This window comes from Schistocerca piceifrons, chromosome 1, assembly GCF_021461385.2.
Source record: "Schistocerca piceifrons isolate TAMUIC-IGC-003096 chromosome 1, iqSchPice1.1, whole genome shotgun sequence".
NCBI classification, from domain to species: domain Eukaryota; kingdom Metazoa; phylum Arthropoda; class Insecta; order Orthoptera; family Acrididae; genus Schistocerca; species Schistocerca piceifrons.
In genome coordinates this window covers 780308676-780334983 of record NC_060138.1, presented here as the reverse complement: position 1 = coordinate 780334983, position 26308 = coordinate 780308676, and the positions used below count along the sequence as shown (strand labels likewise).

The 26308-nt window shown below is 40.5% G+C and overlaps 1 protein-coding gene across 1 annotated transcript in view; it reads right to left on the bottom strand.

Annotated features, from left to right (window-relative positions):
* Positions 1-812: 812 nt before the first annotated feature.
* Positions 813-26308, bottom strand: part of LOC124775083 (myosin heavy chain kinase B) — an 85146-nt gene continuing 59650 nt past the window's right edge. Inside the window, exons 4-5 of the mRNA XM_047249894.1 lie at positions 10947-11104; positions 813-2738 (exon numbers count right to left, since the gene is read on the bottom strand). Coding sequence (XP_047105850.1) covers positions 2520-2738; positions 10947-11104 — 377 coding nt within the window. The 3' untranslated portion in view covers positions 813-2519. The remainder of the gene's footprint in view (positions 2739-10946; positions 11105-26308) is intronic.

The window sequence follows — 26308 nt, the reverse complement described above, 5'->3', positions numbered from 1 at the left end:
AGAGTATTTTTTATTTGAATTTCTTTTCTTTCCCATTCGCTCTGTAATATACTGCAAACACGGAGATACGGTATTTTACAAGATGAGAGAGACACAAAAGATGCAGGTGAGGATACAGTATAGTATTTTGTCCTAAGTATTGCTGGAGTGGGAAAACAGAGAGGGAGGGAGAGAGAGAGAGAGAGACAGATGAAATTTACTGCTAAGAGACAACAGTATTTAACATAAATTTTAAATACGAAAACAGAGAGAACATTATGCAATGTGAGAAGAAATTTACTGGCAGGACAGTACAGAATTTGACATTAACGCTTTTGCCTTTTTTGTTTGTGTTTGTGTCTTCGTGTGTGTGTGTGTGTGTGTGTGTGTGTGTGTGTGTATGTGTGTGTGTTCGTGCCTGTACTTATGATTATGAAAATTGATTTAATAAATTACCGAACAAAGTGACTGGCCGAATTTCCAAATTTACCGCCATCCGATTAGACAGTTGAATGTGTAGTGTGCAGAAAACAAATAAAAACAGCAAAGTGTGGATGTAAGACTGTAGGAACTTACAATAAACACCGATATCAGGTGAAACATATCACGCACGTCAATTACTCTACTACCTTTTGGAAAACGGTTCTCTCTAAACGAATGGACCAGAGGACATGAGAGTAGGCTCACTGACTTCCTCCTTTAAACAAAATGAGCAAATGTAACAAAAGCAAAGCAGTGGTTGCTAGAATCTGACGGATGCGTCCATCTGTTAGGGAAGATTATCTTTACATTTAATAAAAGAAAGAAAGAAAAAACACTGCTATACACCACAGTTCTACTTTTATACTTTATTCTCAGTCAGTTTAAATGTTTTACAATAAATTTAGGAATACTAAAATGGTACTGACATTTCAGTACAGAAAACATAATAGTAATTATGTGAAGTACAAAGTTCGTTGTCATGTTTTACATTTTTAGTTATTGCCAAATAGAAATGTTTGAAAAACTTACACTCATAGTAACCGAACTGGGTTAGTAATTATAAGGGTAAACTTACGTCTAAATTATCTCGGTGAATAATGCAAAAAGAATTAATATGGATAAAAATCGTACTTTTAAATATACGACGTTAAGATTTCAGTTTTGATCCCTAAGTATTTCCCTACTACTTTTGTACTAGAATTGTATTATCTAATTTTAATTGAACACATTTTATACCGATAGGGCACATGCAGTGGGGAATTAGTTACATATTTTCCCTGTAAATAACACTGTTAAGATACGTTTAAGTCTTATTGCAACAGATTATTTTATGATTTACTTTCTATAACAGTTACTTTATTTATGACATAATCATATGTTGTTCGTTATATTACAAATATTACGGTGAAATAAAAAACTATAATTTGAAGACATCTCAGCACATGCTTTCAGAAATAACTATTATAAGTTACTTTATCTGTTTTTCAGCTGCCGAAACAGCAACCAGTTTGAACTTAGAAGTCCAATATATGATTCTGTGGCTAAAAAAAAACTACACTACTTCGATTTATTAAATTTGTTGTGAACAGTGTTCTCCTTATCGCGGTTAAAGTTAATGCGTCCTGTGAACCAACACAGCTAGATAGGCTGCTGTGCTGGACTGATTAGAAAATTTTCTGTTTTAACAGACATGACACATGATTTTCATCAAATGCAGACGTACCAAAAACTCTCAGTTATGATGAGAAAGAAAGGGTCGTGATTCAACCTCATATGGAACAATGAGTGAGCAATTGACAACAGGACATATATTTTGTGGCTGAAGACTGGTTATAGGCGTTCATTGCAAAGATCAGTCAATAGGAATGGACTCGAAAATTACTTTCAAAAGATTACGAACAAACAGAAAACACAGAAACACTGTGTCAGAAAATAAACCATTCACTAACTTTTAAGGCCGAATAACATATCAGAGTTCTGTGAAATATCAGCTAATTCTGGCTTGAATGTACTATTGTTTCAGCAAATATCACTAGCTGACGCACTAAATCTGGCAATAGCTTTATGACAGAAAATCTTATTCTGGTTTCTTCTCGAACAGGTCCATTGCAAAAAGATGTTCGTAGTATATTGATAGCAGTACATATATCCTTAAAGTGTACTACTCCATAAAAAATATTACTGTTTGCAAATGATAAGAAATCTGAGCTTTCTAAATCACTTCCAAATTAAAGAAAATCATTACTTGTGACAGTTCGTTGACAGTTCGTTTTATGCTTCGATGGTAAATGATAGATTGTTAAAATACGCGAAACGGCTTCTTTCCTGCAAGATTAAGAAATGGCTTTTACAAAAGTCTAGCGTGTTATTTGCTCAGGTAGTAGTAACCGTTCCTGGAGTCATTTTTATTATATAAAAGATGCTTAAAAACTACGATACGGTATCGTCCGCCGGTCGCACGTGATAAAACCTTTGTGGACCGAGAGCAGCTGTTGTCGACACAGTAAGGCGGTGGATGCTGAGCCACAAGACGGGACCCGGGCAGCGCGGACGCCGGCCTACTTGCTGTCGATGCGGCAGATGTGTCCGTTGGAGCCGGCGGCGTAGACCTGTCCCTGGTCGCCGACGGCCAGCGAGCTGACGCAGACGCCGACGTCGCAGGTGCCGGAGCACTCGAACGTGCCGAGGTCCCAGCGCTTCACCGTCTTGTCCCAGCTGCCGCTGAACAGCGTCGCGTCGCCGACCGCCGCCAGCGCGTTCAGGATCATGTCGTGCGCCTGCGGACAACGTCAACTGTCTCATATGTCTGTTCTACACAAAGCGCATTTCCAGCAACAAGCAGAAACTTTGTTACTAAAAGAAATGAAGTTCTTTTATAAATAACTTTCTGCTACCAGTCACGGTTTCCTTTTATTTATGGTTTTACACGACGCGTTTCGGGAAATGATTCCTATTTTCAAGTGTGTATTTCTTTTTGCTATTTTTTCGTAATGTTAGCGATGTGTGAGGTTCAGCTTTCTTTTGTTGACTCCATTGCAAATCTTGCCAGGTAAAATACAGGGTGATTCAAAAATAATACCACAACTTTAGGAATTTAAAACTCTGCAACGACAAAAGGCAGAGCTAAGCACTATCTGTCGGCGAATTAAGGGAGCTATAAAGTTTCATTTAGTTGTACATTTGTTCGCTTGAGGCGCTGTTGACTAGGTGTCAGCGTCAGTTGATGCTAAGATGGCGACCGCTCAACAGAGAGCTTTTTGTGTTATTGAGTACGGCAGAAGCGAATCGACGACAGTTGTTCAGCGTGCATTTCGAACGAAGTATGGTGTTAAACCCCCTGATAGGTGGTGTATTAAACGTTGGTATAAACAGTTTACAGAGAATGGGTGTTTGTGTAAAGGGAAAAGTTCTGGTCGGCCGAGAACGAGTGATGAAAATGTAGCACGCATCCAGCAAGCATTTGCTCGCAGCCCAGGAAAATCGACTCGCGGAGCTAGCAGAGAGCCGCAAATTCCACAATCAACTGTATGGAGAGTCCTACGAAAAAGGTTAGTTATGAAACCTGAACGTCAACTGCCCGAGGCGATGGATCGGCCGCCAGGCAGCCCGTGACAGAGCACTTCATCACTGGCCTCCAAGAAGCCCTGATCTTACCCCCTGCGATTTTTCTTATGGGGGTATGTTAAGGATATGGTGTTTCGGCCACCTCTCCCAGCCACCATTGATGATTTGAAACGAGAAATAACAGCAGCTATCCAAACTGTTGCGCCTGATATGCTACAGAGAGTGTGGAACGAGTTGGAGTATCGGGTTGATATTGCTCATGTGTCTGGAGGGGGCCATATTGAACATCGCTGAACTTGTTTTTGAGTGAAAAAAAACCTTTTTAAATACTCTTTGTAATGATCTATAACAGAAGGTTATATTATGTTTCTTTCATTAAATACACATTTTTAAAGTTGTGGTATTCTTTTTGAATCACCCTGTAAATGCATAAATAAATAAAATAAAATAAATATATAAAAAAGCGCAATTTTTTGGTTAGTTATCGATTTTTATATGTATTTAGTCCATAAGAAAACTAAGTACGAGTTCTTCCAAATTTCGCCACCAACTATATATAAAAGTCGATAATTAACTAAAAAATCACTCGTTTTTATATATTGCAGTAAAGGCAACAGAACAAAGCATAACATCACACATAGAAAACATTACGATAGAATGGAATAGTACAAAGAAATACGCACTTGAAAATAGGAATCGCTTTCCGAAACGCGTCGTATACAACATCAATAAAAGAAAACTCACTGGCAGCAGAAAGTTATTTATAAACAAATCCATTGTTGATACTTCCAGGCAGATTAAAACTGTGTGCTCGACCGAGACACGAACTCGGGACCTTTGCCTTTCGCGGGCAAGTGCTCTACCATCTGAGCTACCGAAGCACGACTCACGCCCGGTACCCACAGCCTTACTTCTGCCAGTATCTCGTCTCCTACCTTCCAAACTTTACAGAAGCTCTCCTGCGAACCTTGCAGAACTAGCACTCCTGAAAGAAAGTATATGGCGGAGACATGGCTTAGCCACAGCCTGGGGGATGTTTCCAGAATGAGATTTTCACTCTGCAGCGGAGTGTGCGCTGATATGAAACTTCCTGGCAGATTAAAACTGTGTGCCCGACCGAGACTCGAACTCGGGACCTCGAGACCTCGAGTGGCAGAGCAAAACCGATATTCGTTCATGCTACATAGCAGCATTGACAGCTGCTGCATTTTTTTTTTTAGAATTATTCTTTATTTTTCCTGTGATATATCAGCCTTGAAATAAAATGAAAGACCCTTCCTCCGCAATTCCCCTGACTTTCTCGGTCCTCAGTTTGTACTGTGAGAGAAAACATTATGTTTGTTGTCAATGAGGGGTCTCCTGAAATAAGTTTCGACACATCGCATACGTACTCAGTTTTTTTCTTCCTTTCCCTCCTGTTGAATCCCTCAGAAGGGAGAGCTGGTGACAGGCTCTTCGGTCAGTGTGCTACAACTTTAGAGTACACATCAGTACCATGAATTACGCCTTTAATGTAGGCGACGCCTTCCGTGTTAAGACAACCAAGCAAACTATTGATCGGACTGTCTGTTTTTCTCAGAAACTAATGAAGGCATTGAACAGACAGTAATTATGCTGCTACGTGATAAAACGGCTCCCTTCACCACACGAGATCAGAATTTGTAGTATTCATGTCACCTTGAAGATGTGCTGAATGTACCAAAAGAATTTACTTAGACACTTCCAGTCCGCAACTAAGCGCAGTATCCTGAAAACGTGAACAATTTTTGTGAAAATAAAGTAGAACCATATTACGAGGTAATAATTTTCCAGATGTAGGACGGTTCTGAACTACTCTGTGATATTCAGCAGTATTCATCACCGATTTGTTGCAATATTTTGACAACGAGAAGTGTTATCATCTTCTCTTCATCTTGGTAGCACTCTGAAGATAACACTTCACGCTACCGAAATATCGTCGAAATTGGGCAATGGTACTGAGATGATTTTCAGATAACAGTTAATGAAAATTGGCCAGGAACTCAGGAAATGGAACTGTAGTGAAAAGAGGTTTAAGGTATAGCGAGAGATGAATGTGGCTGGAAGACTCCATGCCCACAGATTTTATCATATTGAATACAAAATTTCTGGCATTTTTCAGATATCACTTTCAGCGGTAAATATGTAGGTGTGGAATGCAAACGTAAGACACATGTATATCTCCAGGTCTCGACTAAGTCAATGGAAAAGGAGGCATCCTCTGCACGAGTTACTCAAGAAATCCTGAGCAAAATCGAGAGTCATAAATTTTACTCTTTCCTTGTGAATGAGAAAACAAAGAGTACCTGCATCATCTAAATATAAAAATTATCAAATATATGCTAAGTAACAAATATCTAATAATCATATTTTACGAAAATTGCACGTGTTCTTGTTTCTAATTATATATCACATGCAAAATTCCAGATTTCGTTAGATATATATCGATATTTTATAAAAGACTGTTCATAAAAATAGTTTAAATTAAGAAAACACTACAAACTAAATAGTGGGACAGAAGTGAAAAATCAGATACTCTTTATTTATACAGATGTGGTCTCATACGGATCAGAGTGATTAACGTCGTAGAACGTGGAAAACAATAGACTTCAGTGCATCCGGCACACAGTACAAATGCAACCATTTTACACTTGCTACCGTTAAACTCCAATTTGCAACCAACAGAACTGATCTGGATCCAAGTTAGGGATTTGTCGCAAGAAATAGCAAGACTGAATTTTCTTACTTTGAAATACCGAAGGAGCCATTTTTTTTACTTGCTAAAAGCATTCAACAGCCTAGGCCGCATAAATATTTGTTTATTTAAGACAACCGGCTTCGACAGAATTTGCTGTCACATTCAGCTCTTAAAAATTTTTGTGTTGTGAAACGTGATCATTTTACGTTGGCCCCACGCCAAGTTGTCATGCGGATCAAAATTAGCACATTATAAAAGATTTGAAATAACTAAAATATTTAAAAACATAAAACAACTTGTGCAAATGACATATATATACACTACTGGCCATTAAAATTACTACACCAAGAAGAAATGCTGATGATAAACGGGTATTCATTGGACAAATATCTTATACTAGAACTGACATGTGATTACATTTTCATGCAATTTGTGTACATGGATTCTGAGAAATCAGTACCCAATACAACCACCTCTGGCCGTAATAACGGCCTTGGTACGCCTGGGCATTGAGTCAAACAGAGCTAGGATGGCGTGTACAGTTACAGCTGCCCATGCAGCTTCGAACACGATACCACAGTTCATCAAGAGTAGTGACTGGCATATTGTGACGAGCCAGTTGCTCGGCCACCATCGACCAGACGTTTTCAATTGGTGAGAGATCTGGAGAATGTACTGGCCAGGGCAGCAGTCCAACATTTTCTGTATCCAGAAAGGCCCGTACAGGACCTGCAACATGCGTCTTGCATTATCCTGCTGAAATGCAGGGTTTTGAAAGGATCGAATGAAGAGTAGAGCCACGGGTAGTAACACATCTGAAATGTGACGTCCAGTGTTCAAAGTGCCGTCAATGCGAACAAGAGGTGACTGAGACGTGTAACCAGTGGCACCCCATACCATCACGCCGGGTGATACGCCAGTATGGCGATGACGAATACACGCTTCCGATGTGCGTTCACCGCGATGTCGCCAAACACGCATGCGACCATCATGATGCTGTAAACAGAACCTGGATTCATCGGAAAAATGACGTTTTGCCATTTGTGCACCCAGGTTCGTCGCTGAGGACACCATCGCTGACGCTCCTGTCCGTGATGCAGCGTCAAGGGTAACCGCAGCAATGGTTTCCGAGCTGATAGTCCATGCTGCTGCAAACGTCATCGAACTGTTCGTGCAGATGGTTGTTGTCTTGCAAACGTCCCCATCTGTTGACGCTGCAGTCCGAAACCGCGGGACTGCTACGGTCGCAGGTTCGAATCCTGTCCTTAGATTAGTTAGGTTTAAGTAGTTCTAAGTTCTAGGGGACTTATGACCTAAGATGTTGAGTCCCATAGTGCTCAGAGCCATTTGAACCATCGAGACATGGCTGCACGTTCCGTTACAGCCATGCGGATAAGAAGCCCGTCACATCGGCTGCTAGTGATACGAGGCCGTTGTGATCCAGCACGGCGTTCCGTATTACCCTCCTGAACCCACCGATTCCATATTCTGCTAACAGTCATTGGATCTCGACCAACGCGAGCAGCAATGTCGCGATACGATAAACCGCAATCGCCATAGGCTACAATCCGACCTTTATCAAAGTCGGAAACGTGATGGTACGCATTTCTCCTCCTTACACGAGGTATCAAAACAACGTTTCACCAGGCAACGCCGGTCAACTGCTGCTTGTGTATGAGAAATCGGTTGGAAACTTTCCTCATGTCAGCACTTTGTAGGTGTCGCCACCGGCGAGAGTCTCATATATATATATATATATATATATATATATATATATATATATATATATATATCGCTCACAAATGATCGTTGTTATATCGCAAAAACACAGTACACAGAAGCACATCAGTTTACATAAGCTAGACATATGTGAGAATATACCCAGCTAATGTAAACAGTTTTTGTACTGTGAACTATGTTTTTCCGACGCAACAAGCATCTGTGAGTGATATATATATAGACATGGTCATTTGCACAAGATGCTTTATGTTTTCAAATATTTTAGTTGTGACAAATGTTTTATAATGTGTTGATTTTTATTCACGTGCAACTTGATGTGAGGTCCAACGTAAAATGAACACGTTTCATAACAAAAAGAGTTTTAGGAACTGAAGATGACAACAAAGTCTGTCAAAATTGGTTATCTTAAATAAAGAAATATCTATGCGATGTAGCAGACAACAGTTCCAGTAGTTAAGTGGATTCCTCGGATTCGGATATGGGGGAACTTCAGAGATTACCAGATGACTGACTGTGAGTAATACGGACGGGCTTAAAAATTTAACAATACGATGGAATCCCTGCAATATGCTTTTATATCACACATTGCTGAAGCAGAAAAATTACTCTGTGTTGAAGTTAAGAATTTTCATCACTTGTTTATACTCACAGTACTATGTTATGTATGAAAGAGACCATGTTCTGTTACCCATCTGGTCCTCTAAGATGCGCATTGCCGGAGTTTTGCTGTATATTATTTCATTCTGTTTGGAAATTAAATGACATTCTAAGCTACATTTTTTTGAGCTCGTCTCTTTCCACGTTTTAACTGCGACTGTTCACTTTATTGGTGGTAAGTTGGACAAGCTGTTTGGTCAGTGCTGTCCAAATTAAATGTGCCGATAAAGCTGTTGTCCTATAGTATCGTCGAGCCGACATGCTCGTAACACATAGTAAAAACTTATCCTTACTATCGCACGTGACTGATTTCAAGACTGCTCGGTTTCCGTTCCACGTGAAACGAAATCCAGTGACATTCCAGCAAACATGGAATAATACATAGTGTAGTATTTACATCATGTTTATTCTTATGGTGAAAGCAGTAGGCGAATCACAAAGGACAACCATTGTTGGGAAATACAGAAGTTGAATGTGTAAAATAAATACTTGAGATCTGTGGGCATAAGTGCTGTCGCGAGATGGAAAGGTTGTCGCAAAAACGCATATCAAGACGGGTCGCGTCAAACCAGAGGACTGATTAAAAGAAAACACATTTTTGGTGGAGAACATCTGATCTGTGAAGATCAGCTCTGTTCGACCATGAGCTGCAAAATGTAGCTGGTAGCAGCGCACAGACTAATGCCATGTTCCTTACGGTGTATAGCGGAGAGTGCTTCTGGTATCACTTTCAGCGAATTATTTAAACAAGTTGGAATTCAGAGACGGATGATTGGTGTTTCCGGAGTCAAAACAGTGTAATTCACAGAGTGAGCATCCTAATGACACTGTATTTTTGGTCCACGCCAGAGGTTATGAGCACTGTGAAAGGCGTACCAGTCTGATAATGACACAATGAAAGCAAAAAGTATGCAATTTTTTAGCAATGAACAGTCGTTCGTGACAGTTGAAGGATACCTCGCGACTGGGAAAAAGAAAGCACAGGTCATTCCCGTTTCTAAGAAGGGTTGTAGGACAAATGTACATTGCCAAAGGGCCTGTATCACTGACAAACTCATGTTGAATTATGGAACATATTTTATGTTCACGTAGCATGACGGTTTTAGAGAACGAAAATTTCCTTTATAACACTCAACGTGGATTCCACAGGCAAAGATCTTTCGGAACTCAGCCCTCCCTATCCACCCAGGGCGCCGTAGACAACGGCACCCAGATCGATAGCGTGTTCATTGACTTCAGGAAGGGATTAGATATTGTTTCACACTGACGGTTAGTAAATAAATTAGTAGCTTACCTACTATCTGAGCGGATGTGAGAATGGATTCAGGAGTTCCTTAAAGATAGAATTCAATACGGTGCTCTCAACGGAAGAAAATCAACAGATGTAAAGTTAGTTTCAGGTATACTCAAAAGAATTGTGTTGCAGCCTTTTCTGTTTACAATATATATAAATGATGTAGTGAATAACGTCGTCGTCTCCATGTGACTAATCGCAAATAATGCGACTGTCGATAAGAACGTAATAACGCCAGAAAACTGTTACTAATTGTAGGAAGGCGTGTGGAGGAACGACGACAGGTGCAGTGACTGAAAGTTGGCCCTGAACGTAATAAATGTAACATAGTCGGCGTAAAGAGGCGAGGAAATCCACTACTGTACGATTACACTATTGACGACAAGTCACTGGAAACTGTAAAATACTACTGTAAAATACCTAGGCGTAACCATTCGGTGCGATTTAAAGTGGAATAACCTCATAGAAGAAACTAGGAAAAAATTCGTTGGAGAAATCTTAAGGCTTACAAAACACTGGTTGGGTCGCTTTTTAGGTATTGCTCATCAGTCTGGGACACTTACCAGGTTGGATTAATAGATGAAATATACAATAACCAACAAAGAGCGGCGCGTTTCATGACAGGATAGTTTAGGTGGTGCGAGAGCATTATGGAGGTGCTCAGCTTCGATTAGCCGATGCTTCAAGAGAGACACCGTATATCACGAAGATGATTTCTGTTGAAATTCCGACAGGGCATTTTCGGGGAAGAGTCGGACATACGTCTCGCGCGCAATTACAACAGCGCCAAATGCAAGAAATTAGAGTTGATACAGTGGTTTCATTCTTCCCATGCTCCATTAGCGAATGAAGCAGGGAAAGAGGGGGGGGGGGGGGGAGGCGGTGGAAGATAGTGGTAACAGGAGTGCTCCCCGCCACACACGGAAAGGTGACTTGCTGTGTATCAGTATAGTCGTATTAGTGACATCGTCAGTTCAAAATTATGATTAGCGAGTCATGAGGAACAGTGCTGACCTTGAACTGCTTGAGCTGCTTGAAGCGCGATTCCTTGCTGTTCTCGTGGACGCAGATGTCGGTGCCCGTCCGGGAGGCGAAGCACAGCTTGTCGCCCACCATCACCATGGGACTGCTGCCCTCCATCGTTGCTCTTGTAACGTAGCGGCCCTTGTCTCCTGCAACACCGCCAACCAGCTGCTTACTGTCGCTCTAAGAGGACGTAAAGAGTCTAGAATGGAGTCAAGTTGTTCAGACTCGTGACAGGGCGATTATTACGATTGTCGGGAAAGATACAGGAGGTGGATAAAAATATGGGAACACCAAAAAACACAACACGTTACTACGCCTAGTACGGTACAGGAAAACCGTTGGCACTATAAATAGCTTTCAGTTGTCTCGAAACGGATAAATACAGCACTTGTATGGTTTTCTAAGAAATCTTGTATCATTTCTCCTGCGAATAGGTGGCAAGTTCAGGTAACGATGGTGGTGGTGGATAACGATCAGGCACCTTCCTGAAATGTAGATGATAAAAAATCGTTAATATTGGATTCTGGTGACTGTGGCGGCCAGGGCAGATGCGCCAATCCATCCTTATGGTCACAAAACCAGTCCTGGACGATACGAGCTGCGTGAACAGGGGTGCTGTCATCCTGGGACACAGCATCATCCTCAGGAAACAAATATTATGCCATGGGATATACCTGATCAGCCAGAATGATCACATAGTCGTTGGCAGTAATGAGATCTAATAGAGTAACCATGAGGCCCATGGACTACCACAATATAGCTGCCCAAATTATCACCGTACCCCCACCACGTTTCTCTCTCGGCAGCAAGCATTCCGCATCGTAGGCTTGGGACAGCGTACGCAAGACTTAAACTCGGCCAGAAGTTGTAAACAGTGTGAAACAAGTCTTATCGGCCCAAATGACTTTCTTCCATTGCTCCACAGATCAGGTTTTTTAGCCTCTTCACCACGTTTCCCTGTTACGGGAATTTCCATGACTGATATGTGAGTTTTGGAATTTCAGCTATCCCTGTACAGCCTAGTTTATGTAGCTCCCTTCGTGTTGTTCTAGTGATGACAGGGTTCGCGGTGTGACTTTCAGTTCTGCAGTAACTTTTTCAGTGTCGTCCTCTTATCTTCCGTCATAGTCCTCTCTAATGACCGTCTGTCACGATCGCTCAACAAACACTTCCTTTCTTCTGCGTTGTGATCTAACGGATGATGTTTTCCCGCATTCTCTGTGTATACCGTATAAATCTTCGATTCGATGACTTTGGAAACACCAAACATTTCAGCTACCCCCATCTACATAATCTCCCTTCAACAGGTCATTCATGAAGGTACTCAAGGTACTCTGGCAATAACGTTGATAATTTATGGGTTCCCATACGAATCGAGAGGAAGGAGTTTCACACAAAGATAGGCATGTCTCCCATGATTCTACATAGCGACAATTGGAAGCGTTGATCGTCATATGACAGGGCTTCACACTACATTGATTTCTTCAGTGAGAAATCATTTAATCTTAATCACATTTGTATTGCCAGAATCCTACTCGGTTCATTTCAGTAATATGTATCATTCCTTTCACACACGTCTGTGGGGGAAAGGGATCCGTAAAGGTGAGACGCCTATATTGTCAAAAGGAAGAGCGGTAGATATGATATACGTATTTTTTATGATGCATTAGATACGTCTTTGAATTGTGCTATCAAAGTTACGTTTTCACATTGGTTGTTCCAATTGTCTCAGGTGTCCACTGAGCTGCGCAGTATATTATGGGCCTGTATTACATTTTGCAATTTCAGATACGCAGTTGAAGCAGTGGAGGGAGGAGATTGTTCAAATTATTGAAATAAACAAAGTTGTGGCAATAGGCCATTAAGATAATAGTATTTATAAATGTGGTACTGGTACAGCAAGAATAGAAGGAAATAAAAGACAATTTTGAGATGCTTAGATAAATGACAAAGTGATCTTCATGGCAGACGAGAGAGAATATACCCTATACTAAGAGATGTGAAAAAACTGGAAAAAGACGGGTTCACGCTAGACCGTATTCCTTTCATTTGTTACATTGAGTTCGACCCTTGCTCTCACAAGATGGTGATCACTGCCAGTGTTGAACTGATTTAGCACTGACACGTCTTTTACAATCTGCGGAATGTTTGACAGAATAAAGTCTATCTCAGTTTTGACACTGAAATTTGGGCTCCTCCAAGTCCATTTTCGGTCAGGGTGCTTCTTAAAGAACGTATTCATGATGGACATACTGGTGTACTCAGCGAACTGGACTAATCTCTCACCTCTATCGTTTCGGTCGTCAATCCCATAGTTGCCCACCGCTGTGTCGCCTTGTTTCTTGGTGCCAACTTTTGCATTGAAATCGCCAATGACCATCTGGAAGTGACAATCGCTACCTTTTTTACAGGTGCTATCCAGACTTTCATAAAAGGATTCAATTTCTTCGTCAGGGTGACTTGAGATGGGAGCGTACACCTGAACAATCTGTATTTTATCCCTATTCGACACCTTCAGGACCATTCGAGCTGTCCTGCTGGAAGTTCCTTCTAAGACAGATACTCTATCAGCAATATTCTTGTTGATTAAGAACCCAACTCCATTGAGTCTTCATTCTGGGTCGCCACAAAAGTAAAACAAGTTGCCAGGGTGCAAACGGAGACAGTCTTCCCCTTTTCGGCGTACTTCGCTTAAACCAACAATACTCCAGTTGATTTTTGTAAGCTCTTTCTCGATTTCTTCTAGTCTGTCGTTGCCTATTAGAGAGCGACAGTTATATGTACAGACTTGAGTCTGTATCTTCTTCTCAGCACCACTTGGTGTTTGGGACATCAAAGTTGCTCCCACCCGGAGATCCGACTGTGGGGCTATTACTCCGGAAAATTTAACATTAATGTCACACCACATAACTCGAAGTTGAGAAGCATAATCGCCACTCTTGCTTCAGAACGGATTGGCGATATAATTTCCAGGCCGCCCCTGACATGGGGTACAGACGCCTTTGGTAGGCCGCTCCACTAGAGTACAGACGCCACCACGCTGCTAGTTTTGGTCCACCCCGGGTATTTCAGTTCCCCGGTGCCACGCATATCTGAGAGGCTTTCCCCTATCCGCCACCTGGGGAGGCGCCCGATGGGGGACTAGCAACCCCCATTATATCAACCTCAAAAACCTGGAAGAACATTCCTCGAAATTCCAAGAAGTCCTCCAAAGCAAGTTACACGTAATTAAAGATGGTGATTTGAAGGAAATGATTGTTTCAAGTGCACAAGAAGTCTGTGGCCTATGCCAAAAAAATAAACAACCAAAGAAATTTAGTGCCAAAACTGAAACCCTTTTACAACAAAGGAGAGAAATGAAAATCCAAACCGATCGTGACATGGTAGCGTATTCCGAACTATGTAAGGCAGTGCGAAGAGAAATGAAAACTGACATACAGAAATTCACTGAAGACACCTTACGAGCAAGCTTGGAGAACAAGACAAGTTTTAATGTCAGCCAAACGCAAACTCACAATCGGTAAAAAGCAGATTATCGCACTCGATGGAAATGACAGTCGAATCACTGAAAAGGAGGAGGTTTTGAAGTTCATCAGAGAGTTTTATAGCAATTTGTATAGCAATCCAAGGGAAAATTTGAGTGCATCTAAATTAAATGATGTACGTAGTGTTCCAGATATACTCCCATCGGAAGTCAAGTGTGCTCTAGATAGCATGAAGAAGGGAACAGTGCCGGGTGATGATGAGCTCAGCGTTGACATCCTCAAACTGGCAGGAGAGGTAACAATAAATCACTTGGCAAAAGTATTTACTTCCTGCCTGCACTATGTTTCAATCCCACTATCGTGGAACAAGGCTAAGATTATATTGATACACAAGAAAGCAAGGATTCACAATATTAAAAACTACCGTCCTATCAGCTTGCTCTCAATTTTGTACAAAATTTTCACAAAGATCTTGTTAAACTGAATTAGTTCCACCCTAGACTCAGCCCAACCTAAAGAACAAGCAGGATTCCGAAGCAATTTTAGCACTACTGACCACATTCTGACCGTTAGTGAAGTCATAAGCAGAGCGAATGAATACCAACTGCCTCTCTGCGTTGCCTTTGTTGACTTTGAAAAGGCATTTGACTCCGTTAGCCACGTAGCTGTCCTCCAAGCTTTGAGTGAGCAAGGAGTGGGAGCAGCATACATTGAAGTGCTCAGGAAAACCTACGAGAATTCTTCATCTTATGTTAACATCGGCGAATCAACTCAAGAATTCCGCATCATTAGGGATGTCAAGCAAGGCGATCCCATCTCCCCAAAACTGTTCTCTGTTGTATTGGAAATGGCTATGTCAAAACCGAGCTGGGAAGGTAAGGGAATTAATGGAAGAAGGCTTACCAACTTGAGATTTGCTGATGATATTGACTTACCGGCCAAAGACTTCGCAGAGCTCCAAAACTTAGTTACAGATCTTGCATCGGAATGTCAGCTGGTTGGCTTGAACATGAACCTTTCCAAAACAAAAGTAATGTCCAACAAATGGGTCCCAGCTGGAGATGTGAAAGTCAAGGACAGTCCACTAGAAGAGGTCAGTGAATATGTCTACCTAGGCCAGATTATAAATGTGAAGGGAAACATAAAGCCAAAAATCTATCGACGCATCACGCTTGGCTGGCAAGCATTTGGGAAGAATTCAAAAGTATTCAGATCAAAAATGCCAGTAAATCTGAAGGAAGCAGTATTTGATCAATACATTCTTCCTGTGATGACGTATGGCTGCGAGACATGGACACTGAACTCATTTACAAAAGGGAAACTTAGGACAGCACAGAGAGCCATGGAGAGATCAATGCTGGGCTATACAAGAAAGGACAGGAAAAGGGCAGATGACATCCGGTCTGTGACGAAGGTTAATGACATCTTAGAGACAGTAGGTTCCTGGAAATGGCAGTGGGCTGGCCACGTCGCAGGAAGAAAAGACAACAGATGGACGAAGCTAGTACTGGAGTGGAGTCCGAGAGAGCACCGGAGTCCTAGAGGAAGACCACCAGACAGATGGGACAAAGACATCAAGAAGATCGCTGGTAACACCTGGCAGAGAACTGCCCAAGACCGTCCCACTTGGAGAAGACTGCTGAAAGCCTACCTGAATCCACGACTCGAAGAGGCCACATCATTTAATGATTGAACTGGCTGATGATGATGATGATGATGATGTCAATATTATAAAAAGAGGAATTCAGAGTGTGGTCTCATAAGTATCTAAATTGTTTAAGCAAGCATTACCGAGCCTTAAAATATTATTGCTGAGTTTCTTAAATAGCAGTTGGGCGCTCGGATTTGTACCTGGGAATTAAAATGTTGTAGAAATGTGTACAGTATTTAAGAACGGTGACAAAATGAAAGCTGTAAAGCACAAAGGCTTAAGCCGATTACGCACAGTATTCAAAATTCCTATCATGATAACTGAAAGACATATGTACGAGATGGCAGAACTACTTATAAATGGTTTTTAAAACTGACAGTTCACTGACTGTATATTCACTATGAAATGACCAAGTTAAGTCGCTTTAATTGATTATAAGGAAGTTGTCGACAAGATAAACATTGTGAAGTTATTTCAGATATTGCTGGACAAGGATTTCCTGGTCTTTTAGTAAGAGTTGTGTAAATTATATACGTCCGAACTTAACACTGTTGCTGCATCTCGATAGATACGAGAAAAGATGCAGCCTCTGCGACAACGTGTGGTTAGGTGCCTCTGAACTCAACGATTAAATGAGTTTTGCGGTTGCTTGTTTTTGAACACGCGTCAACAAGGCACTCGTTAACGTATAATCTTGAGGTGCTGCCGATCGTGAACATTCGGTTGGAGGAAGTATTTGAAAGGAAGCATGTTGAACAGTAATTCACAAGTGGGGCATGTCGTCAAAGATTGAAATATTTACGGAAGTTGACGCTTTATGCGAATTCCGTAACATGATTTCATTACTATTATTCAAAAATACCTTTGGAAAAACGACAATAATAAACTAATACTGGCGTCTCAATCCATTGAGCTTAATTAAATTCACACAAAAACAATATAAACGATGAAATAGTCCATCATCGACAATGAGGGGCATAATTATTTTATCAACAAAGTACGCAACTATAAGGAGTTTCACGTGGTGGTACGACAAAAGTTGATATTAAGTTATACATTTTCTCTCAATATTTTAAATATTTTGTGGATGATGTTGCCTACAAATAGTCAACTAAATTACTCACGGATTTCAAAATTACTAATATCTTTTTGTCTTTATTCAGTGGCTTTAATCGAATATGAGGAAGAGAAAAACGGGGTCTGTACTTGCGTGTGACAGTGAATGATTATAATATGAATATCTCCACAGTAAAGACCAGAATATAGGCACTCAACGAAAAGGAGAGAGAGATAAGATAGCTATTTAATAGTCAAACAATGATACAAACTGTTATATCATGTTTACGAGATTAAATAGACGTTCAACGTTAACATCAGTAGAGAGAAGAGGAAAGTTTATTCCTTATGTGACACATCAAGTATAGCTTTGGGGATAGCAAGTCAGACGATGCTTAAATTGCATAAATTAACAAAACCGAAATTGCTCTATGGATGTAAATGTTGTAAAAGATATGAGTTCTCCAAAAGAATGGGCGGATTAGGATTACTATATACGAAGCGAAAAGAAAATATCGAACTAGAAGCAAATATATTCAACCAGGACAAGGAAAAAGCAAAATAGAGTCACAATTCGAATATACTTGGGGCAAAAATGGATGGAGCCGGAATACTAAGGACACTGCTGAAGTACAAACAATAATACGGAAAAGTAGAGCGTTGGCTACCGAATATGGGTTGGTTATAGTAATACTTCTGAGAGGGAGAAACAACTAGGAAATGATTTAATTCTTGATGCTGCCACTAATGAATGAAGAGAACATAGCTGTTTACGACAACATTCAAACGTCGTTTGGAATGCAAACGAGTGTAAAGTTCGACACTTCCGGCAAATTGCTAGAGAGTCTGACAGTATCGGCACTCATTTCACTCTGTCACAACAAAACGACGCCGGTGCTGTACAGACACCGGAGAAGACACGAGTACCAGGAGAGACACTTCATAATCCTAGGTGCATCAGGCCATAGCACCAGAAAAACTCAGTCGACAGCCAGGAACATGAGACCTCTGTCGGTATACGTGTCCGCTCCTAGTAAGCAACTCCCTGTAACGCCGAAAATATCCTCAGGAAGCACAGGACTCAGACGTCGCTCCCAGAATACCTCGTACGGATAACGGGGTGCCACCACTCCCAGACACACCCCTCCTGCTCCGGAAATACGCTGTCTAACAGCCCTGGGGAGCCACGCCCATGGCTGTACAGTCGTATTTCGTTTCACAAGGAATGTTAAAAATTAATGCTATATTTACTTCCGAATGTATGGAATTATGAATAACAATAGAAAAACACTCAATAACCGTTCAAATTATCATAAAAATTATAACAATTAAAACGTCAAGAAAGATAACAATCAAGCTGCGTGCAGAGATTGGGCATTCCACTTTTGAGCAGGAACACTTAACGAGAATTCAGAGAGGAAATAAGCACGTGGAACTGGTCCTACTGGCATCGCTGTCACCAGTCTTCTATACTGTACTTTCCGTATTAGGTCAACTATGGTTTATTATGGTTTCCATTTTCTTCTCGGTCTGCCAAGATATCTGTTCCCTGCTGGTTTAAAGTTTTTTTATCTGACGTGGTAATCTCCCTGGATCCATTCTCCGTACTTGTTCATTCAATTTCTTTTTTTTCATCCAGTTTTTCTTTCACCTTCCAAATTTTCAACTCCTTTCGGATATCGTCATTAGGTTTTTTTATTTTTATTTTTTTACATCCCTTCACTGCTCTAAGAAATCTTATTTCTACTCCTTGTATTTGTTTTTTGTCTTTTATTCAATACCCACGATTCACTTTCATGAAACTGTTATATTTTCACTCGTGTTTTTTTCTGTGGTTTATTTTTTTTAAGGTTCTGTTAATTGTTCCACAGATACTTCCAAATATGAATATGTTCTTCGTATTCATACAATATTTTACATCCAAAATAGCTAAAATATCTTATCTTTTCTATTGCTTTTTTCACCAACTACTATGTTACTTCTCACTGAATATTTTCTACAAAATGCCATTGACATAGATTTACTAGAAGATATTTTCGTATTATATCCGGTTCATATTTTATTTAGTTCATAAATTCCTTTTTATAAATCATCTTATCTTGAAAAAAATCGTGTAAGTTTGTCAGCATATAGGAGTGATTTTAGTTGCACCGAATTATTTAGTTGTACTCCGATGTTTATCTTAGGATCCAATCTGCAAACATCATCATCAAATATTGATCAGCGTACGGGATAAATTACATCCCTGTCTAGCTTCTTTATGTACTTGTATTGTGTCTGTGTATATGCCTTCTACATCTAAGATTTCTGGCGTTTCTTTATACAGACTTTTGATAGCTGCTATAAGCTGTAAAGAGTAACGCCCGTACCCACTATTCTGCATAACTTTTCTCTAAGCACTTTATCAAAACTTTCCCAATATCTATAAAACCAATAAGTGTTTTTTGTTAAAGTCTCTCTGCTTTGCAGCAAACTGTTGTAATATGAATCCAACCTGTTCCTCCTCCACTAGCAAACATTGTGCTACCGTTTTTAGACTTGTGTTTAAAGTTCTCTATATGCTGCGTCATAGAGGTTTATCCCTCAGCATTTTGACATATATTCTTTCGCCTTTCTTATATGTCGATATTGCTTTTGCTTTCTTCCTTTTTTGTGCTACATCTTGTTGCTTCCAACATATGTTAAAACATTGTTCAAATGGCTCTGAGCACTGTGGGACTTAACTTCTGAGGTCATCAGTCCCCTAGAACTTAGAACTACTTAAACCTAACTAACCTAAGGACATCACACACATCCATGCCCGAGGCAGGATTCGAACCTGCGACCGTAGCGGTCGTGCGGTTCCCGACTGAAGCGCCTAGAACCGCTCGGCCACTCGGGCCAGCAACATAGGTTAAACAAATGTAACAATTTTAGATGTAGTTACAATCGTCCACAATTAATTAACTTAGGATTAATTCCATCTAAACCTGTTGCTTTTCGTTTTTTTGTGGTTTTCGAAGCTGCTGTTAGTACTTTCATTGTTAGGTCATCTAGGGCGTTTACTTCTGATTCTGGATCTTTCTTTTCTTCTCTCCCATGTATGATACCACAGGTTTTTAAAATATTTAATCCACTCCTCTTTGGTAATATTAGTCAAACAAATTGTATACTTTTCTATTTTATTTAAAGCTTTCAAAGGTTTATATTCTTACTACTGGTGGTCATGAATATCACGTAATATATTACCAACATACACTGAGGTGACAAAAGTCATTGGATACGTCCTAATATCGTGTCGCACCTCTTTCGCCCGGCGTAGTGCTGCAGCTCGGTCACGGACACAACATATCACTGGAAGTCCATACTGCCTCTATAGCCGTCCATAATTGCGGAAGTGTTGTAGGTGAAGGATACTGTACACGAACTAAACACCCGACTATGACCATAAATGGCCGATGGGACTCATTCGGGCGATATGGGTGGCCAAATCGTACTCCCGAATTCTTCAAAACGTTCTTCAAACCAATTACGAGCAATTGCGGCCCGGCGACATTGCGCATTGTCATTCATAAAAGTTCCATCGTTGTTTGGGAACATGAAGTCCATGAATGGCAGGAAATGGTCTCCAAATAGCCGAAAATATTCATTTCTAGTCAATGATCGTTTCAGTTTGACTTGAGGACTGTAATATTATTGGATTTCAGCTACTTTGCATGTGAGATATTTGTCATTAAAGAAAAGGACAGCCAACGAGCTGTAGTTCGTAAAGATGCTAAGCATCACAGCGCGAGAGTAAAGAGATGAAATATTTTTTTTAAATGTTCGCTAATACCAAAACGCGCGTCCAGCATTTAAATATTCTGAATAAACACTATGACCCGCTGGACGCAGGTATTTAAAATCATTGCCGCAGCGCTTGATAGCAAGAAGCTGCGAAACAGAAGAAGGAACAATCTATCTTTTGTTAAGAAATATTCAAGAGACTTCATTATCCCTTGTATTTTTGGTCGCCGACATGTTAGGACGTACTACATAGCACTGCTACAAGTTGTATTTTTATTTTGTGTAAAAACTATGTGAAACGACGAACAAACATTTCGGTAACCCGGGTGAGGATACAATGTACTTACTCACACGCAAGAAAATTTAATTTTAAGAAGAAACGGACTGACAAAGCAGCGATTATTGGACTGCGCCATTTACATAAGCAATATCAGATGTAAGGCATGCATGTATTGTTTATTTGTCAATGTGTAAAAGTTTAATGCCAGTTTGTTCAAAATATATTAATATCTTACGATGCAGTAATTTTCTTCTTATTCTTTTCTTTCACTAACAAAAAATGATGTTCAAATTGTATATTGTAAGTAGGCTGTTTAGGTTTTCTTATTGGTAACGCCACGTATTGCTCTGTATGAAAATCACTGGCTGTGCTGTGTGCAGTCTGTGGCTAGTTTGCATTGTTGTCGGCCATTGTAGTGTTGGGCAGCTGGATGTGAACAGCACGTAGCGTTGCGCAGTTGGAGGTGAGCCGCCAGCAGTGGTGGATGTGGGGAGTGAGATGGCGGAGTTTTGAGAACGGACGATCTGGACGTGTGTCCATCAGAGACAGTAAATTGGTAATATTGGATATCATGGACTTTTGAACACTATTAAGGTAAATACATTGTTTGTTCTCTATCAAAATCTTTCATTTGCTAACTATGCCCATCAGTAGTTAGTGCCTTCAGTAGTTTGAATCTTTTATTTAGCTGGCAGTAGTGGCGCTCGCTGTGTTGCAGTAGTTCGAGTAACGAAGATTTTTGTGAGGTAAGTGATTTGTGCAACGTATAGGTGAATTTAGTCAGGGCCATTCTCTTGTAGGGATTATTGAAAGTCAGATTGCGTTGCACTAGAAAATATTGTGTGTCAGTTTAAGCACAGTCATGTATAATTTTTCTAAGGGGACGTTTCATATGTCGACCCTTAGCCGAGGATACCTCACTGGAATCTTCTGATTTTCTCTTGCAGTTTGTGTAATTAGTGTAGCTTTTGTTTCTTGCTAGCGCGTAATTGTAGAGAGAATCTGCTTTGTAGTTGCAGTCTTTCATTGTTGTACAGTAAAACAGTTGTGGCATGCATGTAGATTTGCACCAAGTATTTCGCAGCTGCGCTGGCAATTAACTAGATATTATTTTCAGTGCTATGTTAATGTGTTTTCTTATTTTGCTCTTCAAATTGTGCTTTTCTGTGTTATCGTGTGAAATATTGTGACAATAATGACGTGTGAAAAACGTAACACTAGGCTCCAAAGTAAACTTAGAAATAATAGTGACGATGAGCGTAGCTTATCAACACCACTGTGTAATGAATTAACAGACATTCGAAGTAGTAATTTGGTAACTGTGCATAGGGGAATGGAGCAGGCAGCAAATAATGGTGTAGACAGTGAAACAAATAGTGAACAGGGGAGCATTATCGATCGATCGGTCGGCAACAGCTCGCCTCAGGAATCCGAAATGACAGAACACAATATTGCAAATACTGTAGACCCAGGTTTTGGGTCCTCACCGTTTTCTCAAATGAGTCAAGACACATTTTCTGCTTATCAAAATGTGAATGTTGCCTGTGAAAATGCACTGCCAAAAAGCATAGAGAAACAGATTCCAGACACTAATACATTATTATTGCAATTAATGCAACAAATGGAACAAAATCAGAGACAAACACACCAAAAGCTTCAAAAGTTAGACACAATGGAACAAAATCAGAGACAAACACAGCAAAAGCTTCAAATGTTAGACACAATGGAACAACACCAGAGACTAACACAGCAACAGTTAGACGCAATGGAACAAAATCTTCAAAAGTTAGACACCACACTTAAACAAACATGTGAAGTTTTAACTACTTGCAATAGTATCGAAGAAAATTGATGGAGATCCGAAATGTGAAATGATTTGGGTGAAGGTCACGGTTAAAGCAGGCTCAGATATGGTAATTGGATGTCTCTATAGGCCCCCTGGCTCAGCATCTGTTGTGGCTGAGCACCTGAAGGATAATTTGGAAAATATTTCCAGTAGATTTCCCCACCATGTTATAGTTCTGGGTGGAGATTTTAATTTGCCGGATATAGACTGGGAGACTCAAACGTTCATAACGGGTGATAGGGACAAAGAATCCAGTGAAATTTTTTTAAGTGCTTTATCTGAAAACTACCTTGAGCAGTTAAACAGAGAACCGACTCGTGGCGATAACATATTAGACCTTCTGGTGACAAACAGACCCGAACTATTTGGAACAGTTAACTCAGAACAGGGAATCAGCGATCATAAGCGGTTACGGCATCGATGATTTCAGCCGTAAATAGAAATACTAAAAAAGGTAGGAAGACTTTTCTGTTTAGTAAAAGTGACAAAAAGCAGATTACAGAGTACCTGACGGCTCAACACAAAAGTTTTGTCTCAAGTACAGATAGTGTTGAGGATCAGTGGACAAAGTTCAAAACCACCGTACAATATGCGTTAGATGAGTATGTGCCAAGCAAGATCGTAAGAGATGGAAAAGAGCCACCATGGTACAACAACCGAGTTAGAAAACTGCTGCGGAAGCAAAGGGAACTTCACAGCAAACATAAACATAGCCAAAGCCTTGCAGACAAACAAAAATTACGCGAAGCGAAATGTAGAGTAAGGAGGGTATGCGAGAGGCGTTCAGTGAATTCGAAAGTAAAGTTCTATGTACTGACTTGGCAGAAAATCCTAAGAAATTTTGGTCTTATGACAAAGCGGTAGGTGGATCAAAACAAAATGTCCAGACACTCTGTGACCAAAATGGTACTGAAACAGAGGATGACAGTCTAAAGGCCGAAATACTAAACGTCTTTTTCCAAAGCTGTTTCACAGAGGAAGACTGCACTGTAGATCCTTCTCTAGATTGTCGTACAGATGACAAAATGGTAGATATAGAAATAGACGACAGAGGGATAGAGAAACAATTAAAATCGCTCAAAAGAGGAAAGGCCGCTGGACCTGATGGGATACCAGTTCGATTTTACACAGAGTACGCGAAGGAACTTGCCCCTCTTCTTGCAGCGGTGTACTGTAGGTCTCTAGAAGAGCGTAGCGTTCCAAAGGATTGGAAAAGGGCACAGATCATCCCCGTTTTCAAGAAGGGACGTCGAACAGATGTGCAGAACTATAGACCTATATCTCTAACGTCGATCAGTTGTAGAATTTTGGAACACGTATTATGTTCGAGTATAATGACTTTTCTGGAGACTAGAAATCTACTCTGTAGGAATCAGCATGGGTTTCGAAAAAGACGGTCGTGTGAAACCCAGCTCGCGCTATTCGTCCACGAGACTCAGAGGGCCATAGACACGGGTTCCCAGGTAGATGCCGTGTTTCTTGACTTCCGCAAGGCGATACAGTTCCCCACAGTCGTTTAATGAACAAAGTAAGAGCATATTGACTATCAAACCAATTGTGTGACTGAAGAGTTCCTAGATAACAGAACGTAGCATGTCATTCTCAATGGAGAGAAGACTTCTAAAGTATGAGTGATTTTAGGTGTGCCGCAGGGGAGTGTCATAGGACCGTTGCTATTCACAATATACATAAATGACCTTGTGGATGACATCGGAAGTTCACTGAGGCTTTTTGCAGATGATGCTGTGGTGTATCGAGAGGTTGTAACAACGGAAAATTGTACTGAAATGCAGGAGAATCTGCAGCGAATTGACGCATGGTGCAGGGAATGGCAGTTGAATCTCAATGTAGACAAGTGTAATGTGCTGCAAATACATAGAAAGATAGATCCCTTATCATTTAGCTACAGAATAGCAGGTCAGCAACTGGAAGCAGTTAATTCCATAAATTATCTGGGAGTAGGCATTAGGAGGGATTTAAAATGGAATGATCATATAAAGTTGATCGTCGGTAAAGCAGATGCCAGACTGAGATTCATTGGAAGAATCCTAAGGAAATGCAATCCGAAAACAAAGGAAGTTGGTTACAGTACGCTTGTTCGCCCACTGTTTGAATACTGCTCAGCAGTGTGGGATCCATACCAGATAGGGTTGATAAAAGAGATAGAGAAGATCCAACGGAGAGCAGCGCGCTTCGTTACAGGATCATTTAGTAATCGCGAAAGCGTTACGGAGATGATAGATAAACTCCAGTGTAAGACTCAGCAGGAGAGACGCTCAGTAGCTCGGTACGGGCTTTTGTTAAAGTTTCGAGAACATACCTTCACCGAAGAGTCAAGCAGTATATTGCTCCCTCCTACATATATCTCGCGAAGAGACCATGAGGATAAAATCAGAGAGATTAAAGCCCACACAGAAGCATACCGACAATCTTTCTTTCCACGAACAATACGAGACTGGAATAGAAGAGAGAACCGATAGAGGTACTCAGGGTACCCTCCGCCACACACCGTCAGGTGGCTTGCGGAGTATGGATGTAGATGTAAATGTAGACTGAGTTACATACAGTCGAATCGAAATGTCAAAAAGTCTGTAATGACGTAAAAACACAAATTTGTGAGCATTTCCAACCTATTTTTTCGCGGCATGAAACTGCATTACAGAATCACGAAGCAGCTATAAAAGAACTACAAACTATTGTTCATGAAAATCATGAGACCTTGCAAGCTAAAATTGACTCAGTTGCATCTACCGATTCGGTTACGCAACTTGCAAAAACTCAGGAAAACTTAAAGGACACAGTAGATACTCTGAAAATTGGTTCAGAAAGACACATGGAGGAAATTAGTTCATTATCAGAGAAAGTAGTTGAACTTTCGGATCAGCTAAATAATTTATCTACGAAGGCAGATGATAATCTGAATGACACAAAACCGGTAGTCTTTAATGACACAGAAGAGTGCGAACAAATTAGGAAATTTAAACAAAATCAGAATCAAATTAATACGCAACACCAAAGAGAAATGCGGGAAGTACAAGATCAGCTGACACAGGTAATACAAGAATTACGTATTTCAGAGGACACTCGCGCTCCAATACGGGAAGAGGGACATAGAAATACCGAACAGCCACAAAATAATAACACGGGGTACTTCGGAAATTATGAAAGAAATTGGCAAGGTACACCGAATATTGAGATGGAACCGCCGAAACGAAGTAACAATGATCGATATGCAACTCGTCGACATGATGATTTTGACTATAAGCT